Here is a 16061-nt window from a genome sequence, read left to right as displayed (position 1 = left end):
TTATATTTCCTCATTTCTTTCTTCCTGTAATGTAACACTGTTACTGGATATAGAATGTAAAAAATAAATAAATAAAACAGTTCCACAGAGATCCAACTCCAGTTAAGTTTGTGTCACCAATCCAATGGCTGCCATACTCATTCCAAGTTCAAGTACCTGCCTGAGGCCTGAAGTGCTTTCTATATCAAAACGGGAAAGACAAAGCACAAGCATGCAATGCTGCCAACCATCCAATCGCACATGCAACTTGCAAGAGAACTTCCGGTAAGGAGGCTCGAAGTTACCTCAGAACATTGGAAGGATTGGATGCTACAAGATTAATGAACAACTTAAAAACACTGATGTTGACCTGCGCAGATTTGGACTCCGAAATCAGTTTTTAAACTTCGGCCAGTGTTGTGGATCCTGTCTTTGACTGTTCAGTAGGTTTAAGAAAGTCAACCATGCTTATTTGGCACACTGCATTATGGCAGTGCTTCCTTCGGTAACCACTAACTAGGGCAGGGAAGAACATTCACTTTTCACTCATTAGTGCCTTTGTTTTGGATAAACTCAAGAAATGTTATGCCCCACTGTCTCGCCATACTTCCTTTCTTCCCCTATTCAGTCACCCGAGATTTACTAAATTCACAGCTCGTTGGCACAGTTAAACTCTGCTCCCTCCCCTTGCCCTTCACTCCCACCCACCCTCCCCCCCAAACCCACCTAACACACCCCCCCTGACTCATACACACACACACACACACATCCAAACACACAAAGGCTTTGGATAAGTCTTAAAACCAAAAGTAATATGGCAAGGATCTGGAAACGCCATTCCAATATGAAACAGACTCAACACGTGTCAAACATATTTTCTGTTATTACTATTCATAGCAAAAATAAGTCTTTCTTTTCCAAAAAAAGGGGGGCTCATCCGTCCCAACATCAAGGCTTGATGGTAGTCACGCAAACCACTGATGCGATAGCCTTTTGACATCTGAAAACTTAGAGAGATTGAAGATCCTCAAGTGAATACTTGGTGTTGAGGCATGAAACACTTTTGTGAAGTAACATTGCTCTGTACATACAGTCACAATGCTTGATTGCGTCATTGTCAATAATTGCACATTAACTGTCACAGACATTGTGACATGGTTCCAGCTGCCCTGCAATGCCTCCATCCAAGAAGACATTCAAGTCTTTAAGCTTATGTCCAGTCTTTATTTTTTTTTAAAAAATGTTCCCCGCAGGTAAGGGCATCCTTCCTTTTGACCTTTCTAAGAGATCATGTAGTGGGTTATTGCATGCAGTGCATAGAGAAGCTCTGCCTGCATCCGAGCTTCCAGGATCAACAGATTCACACGAACCTACAACAGGAAGAGAAAGGCATTTGTTTAAAATAAAAGTAAATTTGCCGGGACAACTTTTCTGTAGCTTGGCACAACATTGTGGGCTGGAGGGCCTGTACCTGTGCTGAACTCCTTCCTGTTCAAGTTCAGCTCTCTTTTGTTACAGGCAAACCAAAGAGTGAGGTTGTAGAAATGAACTCTGAGGAACTTTGAAACAGAGGAATGGCCTACATCTTGTAATGAGAACCAGGGGCACATAGGACTTGGAACAGTACAGATCTTTGTTCCACAACGTTGTGTCTTTTAAATCTACTCCAAGATTACTCTAATGCTTCCCTTCCACATAGCCCTCCTAATGTATCTGCCTTTACCTCCATTCCTGGCAATACATTCCGTGCACTTGACCCTCTCCTCTGACACCCTCCTCCTTTCCTCCAATCACCTCAAAATTATGCCCTCTTTTGTTAGCCCTGGGGTAAAAAAAAAAGGTGGTGACTTCATTCTATTAATGCCTCTTACCATCTTAGATACCTCCGTTAAGTTCTGTTCTACGAGTGGAAGTTCACTCTGTTCAGTTGCAAACAAACAGCAACAAATCAAAATGCTGGGATTGCAGAAATGAAATTAAGAGGAATTTTGACACAGTAAAGAGAAAGGGCCTACATCTTTTAGCAGAAACCAGGGGCAAAGAACAGAGCAGTATAGCACAGTACAGGCCCTTGTGCTGACCTTTTAACCTACTCCAAGATCAATCTAGCACTTCCTTCCTACATAGCCTTCCATCTTCCCATCATTCATGTGCTTATCCAAGAATCTTTTCAATGTCCTTAACTCACCTGCTTCCACCACCATCCCTGGCAGTGCGTTCCAGTCACTTAAAACTGTGCGAAAAATACCTCTGACATCTCCTCTATGGTTTCCTCCAATCACTATAAAATCTTGTCCTCTAGTATTAGCCCTTGCCTGCCTGGGGTGTGGGGGTGGGGGGGGGGTGCAGAGAGACCCTTCGGCTTTCGGTCTTGTGTACAACAACAGATTTCAATGGAGGGCCAGTAACTATACAGGGGCTGATGCCCCACTGCTGTGCCCACTTGGCACACTCACTAGAGTGCATGTGACTCTCCAGACAACCATTGTCCAAAGAAACAGTGAGGACCCCCACAACACCTCGTACACAAGAGATTGAGGGGAAAAGACACCTCCCTAATAACGTACTCCAGCATTATATACACAAGGAAACACACACACACGCATGCTCTAGGATCGAAAAGTCGACTGTGTACTCTTTTTCCATAGGGCCTGCTGAGTTCCTCCGGGGGGGGGGGGGGGGGGGGGGGGGGGTGTGTGTGTTGCTCCAGCATCTTATAATAGTTTTACAAAAGGTATTAGATGGCCTTTTCTCTTTCCAGTTGGGTTTTGTTGGCAGGGTTCTTCCAGTTCACCACTCACCTTTTCTGAGTATTTAAACTGTCTCCAGTACCTCTCAAACATTTGAGGTTTTGTTTTTTCAGGATAGCAAGTCACAGTCTTCAAGTAAACCTTAAGATTTCTCTCCAGGAAATGATTCACTTCACCGTAGTCATAATCATCGTACCTGTCACAATGAAGAGAGAAGAATAGCTTCAATTTACGTCAGTGTTCTCCAGAGCACCTGTGCGAGTTGATTGGTACAAATTATTTTAAACTGTCCCTCTCATGCTGTTTTACAATGCAGCTTTTATCATTTGTCGCACGTATATCGAAATGTACAGTGAAATGCATCGTTTGGGTCAAGTAGCAACACAGTCCAAGGAGGTGATGTGAGCAGCTCTCGTGGTGCTGTGCTTCTGGTGCCAATATAGCACACCCTCAACTTACTAACCCGTACTTTGTTGGAGTGTGAGAGGAAACCTGAGCACTCAGAAGCAACCTACATGGTCACTGGAAGAACGTACAAACTCCTTACAGATAGCAGTGGGAATTGAACCCCAATCACAGGCGCCATTAAGTGTTATGCTAATCCACAGCACTACTCTCCTGCCCTTATGATCAAAAATCCCTACCAAAAACTTTGAGATATGGAGTACAAATTTAATTTATGTGGGGGGGGGGGTGGAAATAACTAAATGAACAAAATGAAAAAGCAACAACAAATTTTCTCCATTTGTGTCAACTGTTCACATTTTGGAATATGATGATATATCATCAATGGTTTTCCAGGAAAGCAACTCCTACTTTACGTGGGGAGATGCTGTAAATGCCGTGTTAATGAAAACCTTTCCACACCTTAGATCCGATTATTTATTAATCAGCAGCTTTTGAACACCAGTACGTTCATCACGAGGGCAAACTCACACCCCCGAGCTGTACTAAATCATTGAGATGGAGATAGGAGTCTGAAAATTAGAGTGAAGAAGTAAACTGCGGGATGAACTCAACTGATCAAGCAGCATCCAAGAGCGGCAAAGGAAATGCCAGTATTTTGGATCAAGAATCTGCATCAGGTTCTTTAAACCTACACAGCAAGCTCACAGTCCATACAGATTCCGATCCAGATGCTCGAGCTGAAACGTCAATACTTCCTCTTTCTCCTGGGTTCCTCCAACAATCTGTTTTTGTTTCAGATTGCAAAGAGCTTGCTTCGAGTTCCTCCTGCGTGCCTAAGGAAGGCAGGGTTATCGGGAGGAAGCCACACTAGAGTGAAGGGGAGGGGGAGCTCCTGTGATACTCCCGACCTTGATAATAATCCAACAATACTGGTTGGCGTGTGTCATCCAAAAGTCGCTAATGAATCTCAGGAAGAACCAACTCCTATGAAATGGGCCCATTAGGACAAAAAAAGAATTGATCCACTCTGATTTAGCCACAGAGCGACAATTTTTTTTTGGATATGGGAAGTATTCTTGCCCATACCTCAATTTGTGATACAAAATTATGAGGGGTATAGATAGGGTAAATGCAAGCAGGCTTTTTTCCCCACTGAGATTGGGTGAGATTACAACTAGAGGTCATGGGTTAAGGGTGAAATATGAAATACTTAAAGGAAACTTGAGGGGGAACTTCACTCAGAGGGTGGTGAGAATGTGGAATGAGCTGTCAGCTGATGTGTGGATATGGATTCGACTGCAACAGTTCAGAGAAGTTTGGATAAGTACATGGATGGGCGGGGTGGTGGGCTATGGTCCAGGTGTGGGCCGATGGGTCTGGGCAGAGTAACGAACAGTTCAGCTAGACTGACCAGATGGGCCCCATTTCTCTGCTGTGGTGCTCTATGACTCTGAGAATGAAATACTTCCTCGTTTTTGCTCGTTCTGTGAGTTTTTAAGTATTTTGAGAGCTCTATATGGTTTGTTAAAAAGGATCTTGTATAAATGGCAGTTACCTAATACCAAACATGCAATGGATGTAGTTCCAAATTCCTCTCTTCAGCACTGAGAAGTCACAGCCTCGTTGCTTGGCCATAGTGCCATTCTTCAGACTGTATACAGTGCGGAACTTCTCGTCAAGGAGGTGGCCAATGTCCGAATACAGACGGTTCACCAGCGAGAACCCATGGTCTTCCCACGAGTAGTCCTGCAGGAGAAAGTGCAACTTAATACCAAAAGCAGAAAAGCATTAGGGAGTGCTGGGCCACAGGACAAGGAGACTTTCCCCTGCCATCTCAAGGGCTAGAAACTCACCGCTTTGTCTTACAAATCAGCCCTCAGCTTTAAATCTGCACTACAACTTCATGGTCCAAATGCATAACATTGACTGGTCATCGAGACGGTAATGTATCGGGCCCCTGGTCTTAGACTGGGGTTGGTATCCCCAATTTCTACACTGACCTCTACATCAACCTCAGATGCCATGACAACCACAAGACTGAAGGTCAAAATTAGAACGGTGAATTGTTCATTTTGGGATATAAATGTTTATAGGACTACATCACCTAATTCTTTGGTTTAAGTCCGCCTTGTTATGAGAGTGGAACCTTAGTTTCAAAGGTAACCCTGTGACCACTCTGGTATGTTCACAGTTCATCAGCCAACCTCCAATGTCAGCTCCTGTTGTTTAGCTGAGGAAGTGAAACAAGCAGGAATGAATGATGGTCTGAAGGACAAGGAATTTACAAAGTCAAGTTTGCAGGCAGCTTTTACTTTATAGATCTGTGTATCATCAGGTCCGGAGCAGATTGTATTTAAATCAACTTTGGTTGTGAGGACTTGAACCTTCTAATCATCATCTATTTTTCTGAAGTTACTATAACCTCGACACCGAGCAAGTTTTAAAATCTATTCATATGTGGCATCACTCTGTAACTGTCCTTTAATTCGCTGGACTATTCCAAAGGGAAGTTCAGAGATGCCTATATCGCTATGGATACCAGACAAACAAAACATGGCAAGAATAACAAATTTCCTTCACTGTTACTAACAGGCCAGCAGCTTGTTAATAATATTAATTATTAATTTATTTCCCTTAATTTGAATGTCTCTAGATCACAAGTCCATTTCAGTAACCTAACCATTATACAATTGGACCATAGTCTCTCTACCTTAACTTCAAAAAGGGTTTCAAAGTCATGCTACAGGACATCCTTTGCCACAGCGGAAGATCCAACAGATGAAATTTTACCTGAGCTCGGAAAACAGGAAGCTGCTCTCCACTTCTTCGGGAAAACTCGGGATAGCCAAACTCAGGGTCTTCTACGTAACAGGACAAGTCAGGGATAGTAACAGGTTTGTCTTCTGGAGCTGTGTAATCAAAGAGTAAGGTGTCAGAATCAGAATCAGGTTTAATATTACTGGCATATGTTGTGACTCGTTATCTGGCAGAAGCAGTACACAGCTCTGTAATAATATATTAAAATAAGCAGTGCAAAAAGAGAAGGAAAATAATGAAGTAGTGTTCACAGGTTCGTTATCCACTTAGACGGGAAGATTAAAAAGCACTCACAAAAACAGAATCTTATCTTGTCCTAACTCAGTACTGAATATACGAGCTTCCCTTCTCTGCTTGCAGTCCAGGCTTTGACAGGTCACTTACTCCACACTCATGGCCAAGCCTGTACAAGTCAATCGCTTGGCCTTCAATTTGGAGTGAACCAGAGATCCGCCGATGTGGCTGGGAAAGAGTCACACAGATCACCGTTCCACAGGGGGACCATGGAATGGAGCTCCAAAATACCTTCCATTCCACAGCGGAGGCCAAGGGGGGCAGCTCCTTTTCCAGCATAGATGGAAAAGTGGCGGATTCGAACCTGGGACCACTTACCTTGAAACCCAGTATGGATGTGCCACTACATCCACTGGCTGGCTATGGGGTGGGGGGGGGGGAAGAGGAGAAAGAGGGAAGAGAGGAGGGTTTGCATTGCATCCAAACACATTAGGATCACTAGCATCTCCTCAGCTTCCAGGGAGAAAGTGCACAGCAGCCGGAGGAGAGAAACCACTTATTGGCATGGGGAAATCGTACGTGTGTAGAGAAGGTTTTAGGGCTGTAAGTGAGCAAATGGGACCAGCTTAGATGGGATCTAAGTGAGCCAGTGGGCCAAGGGGCCTGTTTTTATGCTGTGTGACTCTGTGACAGAGAAATAAATTATTTTGGAAGTCTAATCATCTCCTCCGAGTCTTAAAGGCAGCACAGGTGGAGATTTCAGAGAGGTTACCAATCTGCTCAAGATGAAAGTAGCAGTTACAAACTTTACACCAGATCAGTAAAGCAGAAACAGATCAGACACCAGCTGAAGTGACTTTGCTTACCCCGGTTCACTGTCGGTGGACTGGTGTCCTTTTCTGTCTCTGATGCAATCCACGTTTCTTCCCTCAGCATCTCATCTTCATTCTCCTTCTCTGCCTGGAACTTCTGCATCTTGTCCACCAGATATTCGGAATCACTGGAGTAGTCCACCGACTGGAAGGATTGGAAACAACGTCACTCAGCACTGATTTCCGACTGGCTCTTTTCCAGGAATATCAGACTCATCCACCTGCTCGCCCCAGACTCGGGGCTCTACAACACCGTTCCTTTTTTCTAAATACCCTTCCACTGCACTACTGGTAAAATCCATTCCCTGTGCAGAAAGCCCAGAGTCTAAGGCCAAGACACAAAGTAATTTATACTCTATGAGCCAAAGTTTATGCTTCCACCCCGACCACACTGGATATTCAACTTCAAACAATCTCTTAACCTTTGTGCAGGAAAGATTGTCATAACATAGAACGAGTACAAGGATGTTGCTGGGACGTGAGGACCTGAGTTATTTTGGAAGTCTGAATGCGTTGGGACTTTATTCCCTGGGGCACTTTGAACAAAGCTATATATAGGGTAACTTTAAGCAGGCTTTATCCACTGAGGTTGGATGAGATGAAAACTTGAGGTCATGGGTTAGGGGTGAAAGGTGAAATGTTTCAGTGGACCCGAGGAACTCCTTCACTCAGATGATGGTGAGAGTGTGGAATGAGCTGCCAATGGAAGTGGTGGATGCAGGTTCAGTTTGGACATTTAAGGTAGGTTTGGATAAGTACATGGATGGGAAGGGTACGGTGGGCTATGGTCCAGGTACAAGTCTAGGTGGGACTAGGCCGAATAATAGTTCGGTACAGACCTGTTGGGCTGAAGGGCCTGTTCCTGTGTGGAAGTGCTCTTTGACTTGAACAACTCAACTTGGAATCAGAACCACAGCAGTAGATGCTCCCCCAAGGACTTGGTCACAGAGATCAAGGAAGTCAAGTTAGAGGATTGGTTAATACTGAGCTTGCAATTTTTAGCCGCGTCCGCGTTCTTAACCTTGGTCCCCCAACACAAGGTTAAAGAAATCAAAAGGCTGAGTGATTGCAATGCGGCCTCTGGCGAGGTTATAATATCTGAACTTGGACGCTGGACAAACTCAGGACTGGACCCAACTGGAATTACACTGCCTTCTGTCTCAGCTCAGGCATGACCAGAGGCCATTTGGATGTGGTGCTGCAAGAGAATTCACTTTGGCAGCAGACAGCACTTTCAGGAAGTTTGTGACTGTGATTACTTGCACCTATATTTACCAAAGCTGCACATGCAAGCACTACTCTGTGCAAACGTACATCTTATAAAGGTGGGAGGGAGAAAAATGCTGTGAAAGTGCAAAATAGAGGCCACATCAAGTTGGGCTGGTAGCAGCCATGTGGTTTAATTGAAACTTCACCCATTAAATGGAGACACAAGGGACTGCAGATGCAGTAATCTGGAGCACCAGACAATGTGTTGCAGAACTCAGTGGGTCAAGTGGGGGGGGGGGGGGGGAGGAGGTAGAAATTGGTGATGTTTTGGGTCAAAACTGCAATATCGACAATTCTTTTCCTCCCACAGTTGCTGCTCAACCTGCCAAGTTCCTCCAGCAAACACGAGGACATCTGCAGATGCTGGAATTTCAAGCAATACACACAAAATGCTGGTGGAATGCAACAGGCCAGGCAGCATCTAGAGGGAGAAGTACAGTCGACGTTTCGGGCCGAGACCCTTCGTCAGGACTAACTGAAAGAAAAGATAGTAAGAGATTTGAAAATAGGAGGGAAAGGGGGAAATGTGAAATGATAGGAGAAGACAGGAGGGGGTGGGATGAAGCTAACAGCTGGAAAGGTGATTGGCAAAAGTGATACAGAGCTGGAGAAGGGAAAGGATCATGGGATGGGAGGCCTAGGAAGAAAGAAAGGGGGAGGGGAGCACCAGGGGGAGATGGAGAACAGGCAGAGTGATGGGCAGAGAGAGGGAAAAAAAGGGGGGGGGGAAATAAATAAATCAGAGATAGGGTAAGAAGGGGTGGAAGGGCATTAATGGAAGTTAGAGAAGTCAATGTTCATGCCATCAGGTTGGAGGCTACCCAGACAGCATATAAGGTGTTGTTCCTCCAACCTGAGTGTGGCTTCATCTTGACAGTAGAGGAGGCTATGGATAGACACATCAGAATGGGAATGAGATGGGGAATTAAAATATGTGGCCACTGGGAGATCCTGCTTTTTCTGGCAGACCGAGCATAGGTGTTCAGCGAAACGGTCTCCCAGTCTGTGTCGGGTCTCACCAATATATAAAAGGCCACACCGGGAGCACCGGATGTAGTATATCACACCAGCCGACTCACAGGTGAAGTGTCGCCTCACCTGGAAGGACTGTCTGGGGCCCTGAATGGTGGTGCGGGCAGGTGTAGCACTTGTTCCGCTTACAAGGATAAGTACCAGGAGGGAGATCGGTGGGAAGGGATGAGGGGGACGAGTGGACAAGGGAGTCGTGTAGGGAGCGATCCCTGCGGAAAACAGAACGAGAGGAGGAAGGAAAGATGTGCTTGGTAGTGGGATCCCATTGGAGGTGGCAGAAGTTACGGAGAACTATACGTTGGACCTGGAGGCTGGTGGGGTGGTAGGTGAGGATAAGAGGATCCCTATCCCAAGTGGGGTGGCGGGTGGATGGGGTGAGGGCAGATGCGCGGAAAATAGGAGAGATGCATTTGAGAGCAGAGTTGACGGTGGAAGAAGGGAAGCCCGTTTGTTTACAAAAGGAAGACATCTCCTTCGTCCTGGAATGAAAAGCCTCATCCCGAGAGCAGATGCGGCGAAGACGGAGGAATTGTGAGAAGGGGATGGCATTTTTGCAAGAGACAGGGTGGGAAAAGGAATAGTCCAGGTAGCTGTGAGAGTCTGTAGGCTTATAGTAGATATCAGTAGATAAGCCGTCTCTAGAGATAGAGACAGAAAGATCAAGGAAGAGGAGGGAGGTGACAGAAGTAGACCAGGTAAATTTGAAGGCAGGGTGAAAGTTGGAGGCAAAGTTAATGAAGTCGACGAGCTCAGCATGCGTGCGGGAGGCAGCGCCAATGCAGTCGTCGAAGTAGCGAAGGAAAAGAGGAGGACGGATACCCGTATAGACTTGGAACATGGACTGTTCCACAAAGCCAACAAAAAGGCAGGCATAACTGGGACCCATACGGGTGCCCATGGCTACACCATTGGTTTGGAGGAAGTGGGAGAAGCCAAAGGAGAAATTACTGAGAGTAAGAACTAATTCTGCGAGACGGAGGAGAGTGGTGATAGAGGGGAATTGGTTAGGTTTGGAATCCAAAAAGAAGTGGAGAGCTTTGAAACCGTCCGGGTGGGGGATGGAGGTGTATAGGGACTGGACATCCATGGTGAAAATAAGGCATTGGGGACCAGGGAACTTAAAGTCATTGAAAAAATTCAAAGCTTGAGAAGTGTCACGAACATAGGTGGGAAGGGATTGAACAATGGGGGATAAAACAGTGTCAAGATATGCAGGAATAAGTTCGGTGGGGCAGGAGCAAGCTGAGTTCCTCTAGCAGATTGTTTTTTGCTCCATTGCTTCTGAAACTGTCTCTCAGCCAAGGAAGGTACAATGATAATTCTGGACTAAATAAAGGACTTTCTCTACACAACTGGAGATACCCGACAGTAGTACCACCGCTCCTTGCATGACCCCACACTCCCACCATCCACTGCTTACCCTTCGCCTGCGGTGAACCACCGAGGGGTCTGGGACATTGCCGTTCCCGTTCGTAGTGTCGCCGGAGCATTGGTTGTTGATTGACGACGGCCGGAGGATGTGACCGCCTTCGTGCCCTCCTTCGGCACAGATCCCGCAGCCAAAGACGAAACTCGCCAGCGAGTGGTAGTGAGCCAGCAGCACCACGCCATGGACCAACTCTGCCAGTGACCAACAGTGCTCGCCGATCTTCAGCAGGTTCTGCACGCACACAGAGTTGAAAACTGTAAATAATTATATCTACTTCACCAGAGTTTTGTGAGAGGAGGTGAATGAAATCCATTCCCATGCTACAAATATTGTGAAGGGAAAATTGAAAGTTGCTCATTATAACATATGAACAGTATAGCACAGTGCAGGCCATTCGGCCCACGATGTTGTGCCCAACTTTTAATCTACCCCAAGATCAATCTAACCCTCCCTCCTACAAAGCCCTCCACTTTTCTATCATTCATTTATTTCCCCAAGAGTCTCTTCAATGTCCTTAATATAGTTGCCTCTAATGCCACCCCTGGCAGAGCATTCCACACACTTAGCACCCTCTGTTTAAAAATAAAACCTACCTCTGACATCCTCCCCACCTTAAAATTATGCCCTTGCGTATTAGCCATGCTGCCTGGGACAAATGGGCTGTCCATCTATACCTCTTATTATCTTACACATCTATCAAGTGATTGCTCATCCTCCTTCCCTCCAAAGAGAGAAGTTTGCATTTCCTCATAAGACATGCTGTCTAATCCAGGCAGTATCCTGGTAATGACAGCCCGCCTCAGAGTACTGAAATGTTTATCCAGTTATGTTATATGGCTCAGAATGTTGGACAATATCTAGTAACATGAGGAAACGAATTGAAGCAGCAGAGATGTGGTTTTTGAGGATGCAAAGAATATCATGGACAAAACGAATATCTAATGAGGATGTCATGAACAGAACAAGCACAAAAGAAATAATGTATGAGATCATGAAAAGGCAACGTAACTTCATTGGATGTGTGATTAGGAAAGAGGAGTTAGAATGCAAGGTAATTATGGGAAAGATTGAAGGGAAGAAAGCAAGAGGAAGGCAAAGACAGATGATGATGGAGACAGCAGCCAGAGAACTGGAAATGAATACCAATGAATAGATCCACTTGACCCGAAACAGGAGTGTGTGGGCCATGCCAGTCAAAGCTCAAACTGCGCATGGCACCTATGTGGAATCCTTCCCATAATGAGGTGACCAGATATGAACACAACACTCCCAAGAGTGGTCTAACCAGAGTTCTATAGAGCTGCAACACTACCTCATGGCTCTTGAACTCAGTCTCTTAACTAATAAACGCCCACGCACCATACACCTTCGTAACCACCTATCAACTTGCCTCACGCAACTACAACTAGAAATTTGAGAATGCTAACTTGAGGAGAGGTGCATTGGGCCAGCTAGATAACTCAAAGAGTTAACATTGGTAGCGAAGGTTAATTATGATATAAAAGCAGAACAAATTTAGATCCCGATACAAAACCGCAGTAGAGACACAAAAGATGGCAGATGCTGGAATCCGGAGCATAGAACAAATTGTTGGAGGAACTTATCAAGTCAAACAATGTATATGGAGGCATTGGGATGGTCAAATGTTTTGAGTCAAGACCATCCACAGAGTTCCTTCAGCAGCTTGTTGTTTTACAAGATAACAGTAACTGACTGAGCCTCATTGAAGTGAGGATGCTCATGGCTGTGATCGACACAAAACCAATCTCCTCCTTCCTGAAGTGGTCAAATTGTATGGAGGCTGTGATGGATGCAAGGCTGGTGCTCACCTCAATGTGTTGCTTGGTGATGAGCCAGGGCCGATGTGCCAGGATTTTGTTGATCTCGTTGAGGTTCCTCAGTCTCTGCGGGATGCAGTCGAGCCCCTGCAGCCACTGTGGGTCACCGCCCACCTGCAAGAACTGATTAATGTGAACCTCCACCAAATACAAGGACTGGTGTCGGGCTGCTGCCTGCGTGGAGGGAAGAAGAAAGAAGGTTCGACAAAAATTATAGACAAGAGATTCTACAGATACTGGAAATTCAGAGCAACATGCACTCACTCACTCTACTGGAGGAACTCAGCAGGTCAGACAGCATCTATGGAGGGGAATAAACAGTGGAAGTTTCAAGCCTCACCAGGACTGGAAAGAAAGGGAGCAGAAACCAGAGTTAGAAGGAGGAACCCATCACCTGCCAGCTGGTACTGTTGCCCCCTCCCTCCTTCCGATTCTGACTTCGCCCCTTTTCCTTTCCAGTCCTGATGAAGGGTCTCAGCCCAATACATTGTCTGCTCATTTCCTTCCATAGATACTGCCCGACCTGCAGAGCTCCACCGACATTGTGTGTTTATTAGTGTAAGCTGGTTTAGGATTGTGGGCTTGTAGCAATGATAAGTTGAATAATGCATTGTATTTTCTTTCAGAGACAATATTTAGTGGGGGGGTGTAGAGAGACATAGGGGTAGTGGGCAGTGGAGGATGGTAAGGTAGGGGGAGGAAGAGTTATTGTGTGATCACTATGAGGAAACCACTGGTGAAAATGCTGCAGAAATCCCCACACTCACAAAATGCACCAGTGTAAAGACCACCATTTATAATTTGACCATACACAGTGGTTCCCATCTGGGGTCCACGGACTATTCAGTTAATGGAATGGCTCCATGGCATAATAAAGATTGGGAACCCCTGGCACAATGTGCACAGAGAACCTCTGACGCCGAGAACTCAGCATCACCTTCTCTTCTTCATTAACCCATCTCTGTCAAGCTGAAGTAGGTAAATACCAAAGTTTACACAATAGCTTGAGGCTGGGATTTTAGTGCAGTGTTGAATATAATAAGGAGGCTGGAAGCAAAAGAATCTCGTCCTCCAGGGACTCATGACAGAAACCAAAGGAAGGTTTAGAGAACAGTAATGTACGGAGATCTCTTTTGGTTTCAACACATTTGCTTTCATGTTGGACTGGATTACTGAAGTACCAGATTCCAACACTAGAGGATGCAATCAAGGTTACATGATGGGATGCCACAACCTAATTTGGAACAATTGCCTGCCTTGGAGTGTTCACTCTGAGGACACTATTACTAACTGGCTTTTCAAATACCTTACATTTCAAATTCTTCTCATACTCCTTCTTGGTCTCAGCCTTCCCCGATTCCATACTTTACTCCAAGCCTACAAATCCATGCCATGTGCTTCCCAGATTTTCCTTGTCCTGAGTTGCAGCACCTTAGCTGAATAGATCAAAATTCTTGAACCCATCTTTAAATCTTTCCACAATCCAACTTTCATCTTCCCTTTCATGATCGAATGACACAGGTTTACTCCTACCTATCACCTCTCATTCAATCCCCCCCTCTCCCACCCACCCACCTTCCCCCTCACCTGGCTTCACCTGTCACCTTCCAGCTTGTATTGCTTCCCCTCCCCTTCCCATAGATGCTGCCCGACTTTCTAAGTTCCTCCAGCATTTTGTGTGTACATCAATGAACTTTATGGCATTAAAACAGTGTTAAGTAACTACAAAACAGGAATTTTAAAAATGCACAGGCAGCATCAATAAAGAATCCGGTTTTGCTTCTCAACTTTTATACAATTTGTTATTCATGAATGCATGTTGAAACATAACACGAGTAGGGAAGAATGCTGAAGAAATATTTTTAAACATTTTTTTCTCATAAAACTTTAACTCCAAGGTTCCAAAGGCCACGCATGCCCACCTCCCCAGGGGTTCCTGTGGCCAACCAAGTTTGTGACTCAGCCAACAGAGCGAATGACTCTGTTGGTGTTGCAGTACACTCCTTCTAAAAGCCCGTCTCTGCCACAGTCTCTAACTTTGTGACACGGAGGTTCTGGGTGACACCACTCTAAACTATCAGCAGCTTTCAAACACTTGCTGGCTTTACCATGATGGCGATGTAGTGTCTATAGTGGAAGGGGAGAGGTCCGTCCATGTGCAGCAGGTAGTGTTGGGTTTTCAGGAATGACTCCAGGTACTGAGGGTGGCATCCCATGAGTTGAACGACTCCGTCCAGGCAGCTCCTGCTGCCTAGCGCCTTCACAAACAGATGGGCACGGTCATTCTCTGCACCCACCTTATTGATCTAAATGGTTTAAAAAAAATGAGAACGGGGGAAAAAAAATATCAGTCTAATTCCTTAAAATCTGTCGACTTCTAGTTAATAGTAGATGAACTGGATCTTACAAATCTTTCCCTAGCTCAATCTATACCAAATATGGAAGTGCTCACATTACAAGGGAAAGGTAAAAAACAGAGTGCAACTGTAACAAGAGAGGTTTAATCTTCTATCTTCATGCAAACATTTCACCACCATGCTTGTACCAGCTAAAGGTGCTTAGAGATACAGCAGGGAAACAGGCCTTCCCTGACTGACTGCCAAACACCTAGAATCCTCTCATTCAAGACTGTTTAATGTCATTTCCTATGCCCAAGTGTAAGGAGAATGGAATAATCATTACTCTGGATCTGATGCAGTGCAAAAAACACACCAAAAAAAAAATCAGGAATACAATAATAAAGAAAAAACACAATAAATATAAACACATAAGATAGCTTATACACACTGATTGTTCATCAAGTGACACTAGGTATCTGGTGGGAAATAACATAGTCGTGGAGTTGGTGGCTGATCAGTCTTACTGCTTGGGGAAAGTAACAGTTTTTGAGTCTGCTGCTCCTGGCATGGAAGTTATGTTGCCTCCTCCCTGATGGAAGTGGGGCAAACAGTCTATGAGCAGGCCGGGTAGGATTCTTCATGATTTTGCTGGCACCTTTCAGCATACACATCTTTGATGGCACGTAGGTGGGTGCCAGTGATGCAAGTGGAACTTATTTCTGTATTCGACATTAATTGCATTCTCTTTTCATTCCGTGAACTCCCACATGATTTCACCACTCATCTGCGATTAAGGACAGATTACAATAATTGATTAATCTACAGACCCATTCTTCTTTGGGATGTGGGAGGAACCAGGATCACCTCGGAGATTCCCATTAGTCATACGTAGAACATGAAAATTCGACACCAACAGATGACTATCAATCCTGTGTCCCTGTTGCTGAGAAGCAGAGGCACTACCAGCTGTGTCACTGTGCTAGCAGATCCTGATTGTTTTGGCAAGCAGGTTACCCAAGTTTTCTGTGTTTTGCTAAGGACTTGGACTGTAGACTGTTCTTTTTCCGTCTTAAAGGTTTTATTAAATATATATG

General features: G+C 45.1%; 1 protein-coding gene across 1 annotated transcript in view; it reads right to left on the bottom strand.

The window, feature by feature from the left end:
- Positions 1-706: 706 nt before the first annotated feature.
- The window catches only part of LOC132397978 (sestrin-3-like), a 58170-nt gene continuing 42815 nt past the window's right edge, over positions 707-16061 (bottom strand). The window contains exons 3-10 of the mRNA XM_059976834.1: positions 14737-14934; positions 12620-12802; positions 10782-11021; positions 7055-7205; positions 5928-6046; positions 4693-4883; positions 2781-2925; positions 707-1349 (exon numbers count right to left, since the gene is read on the bottom strand). Coding sequence (XP_059832817.1) covers positions 1260-1349; positions 2781-2925; positions 4693-4883; positions 5928-6046; positions 7055-7205; positions 10782-11021; positions 12620-12802; positions 14737-14934 — 1317 coding nt within the window. The 3' untranslated portion in view covers positions 707-1259. The remainder of the gene's footprint in view (positions 1350-2780; positions 2926-4692; positions 4884-5927; positions 6047-7054; positions 7206-10781; positions 11022-12619; positions 12803-14736; positions 14935-16061) is intronic.

The sequence above is a fragment of the Hypanus sabinus genome, chromosome 8 (genome assembly GCF_030144855.1).
Source record: "Hypanus sabinus isolate sHypSab1 chromosome 8, sHypSab1.hap1, whole genome shotgun sequence".
Taxonomy (NCBI): Eukaryota; Metazoa; Chordata; class Chondrichthyes; order Myliobatiformes; family Dasyatidae; genus Hypanus; species Hypanus sabinus.
Note: the sequence above shows the minus strand (reverse complement) of the source record. Positions and strands in the feature narration are given on the sequence as shown.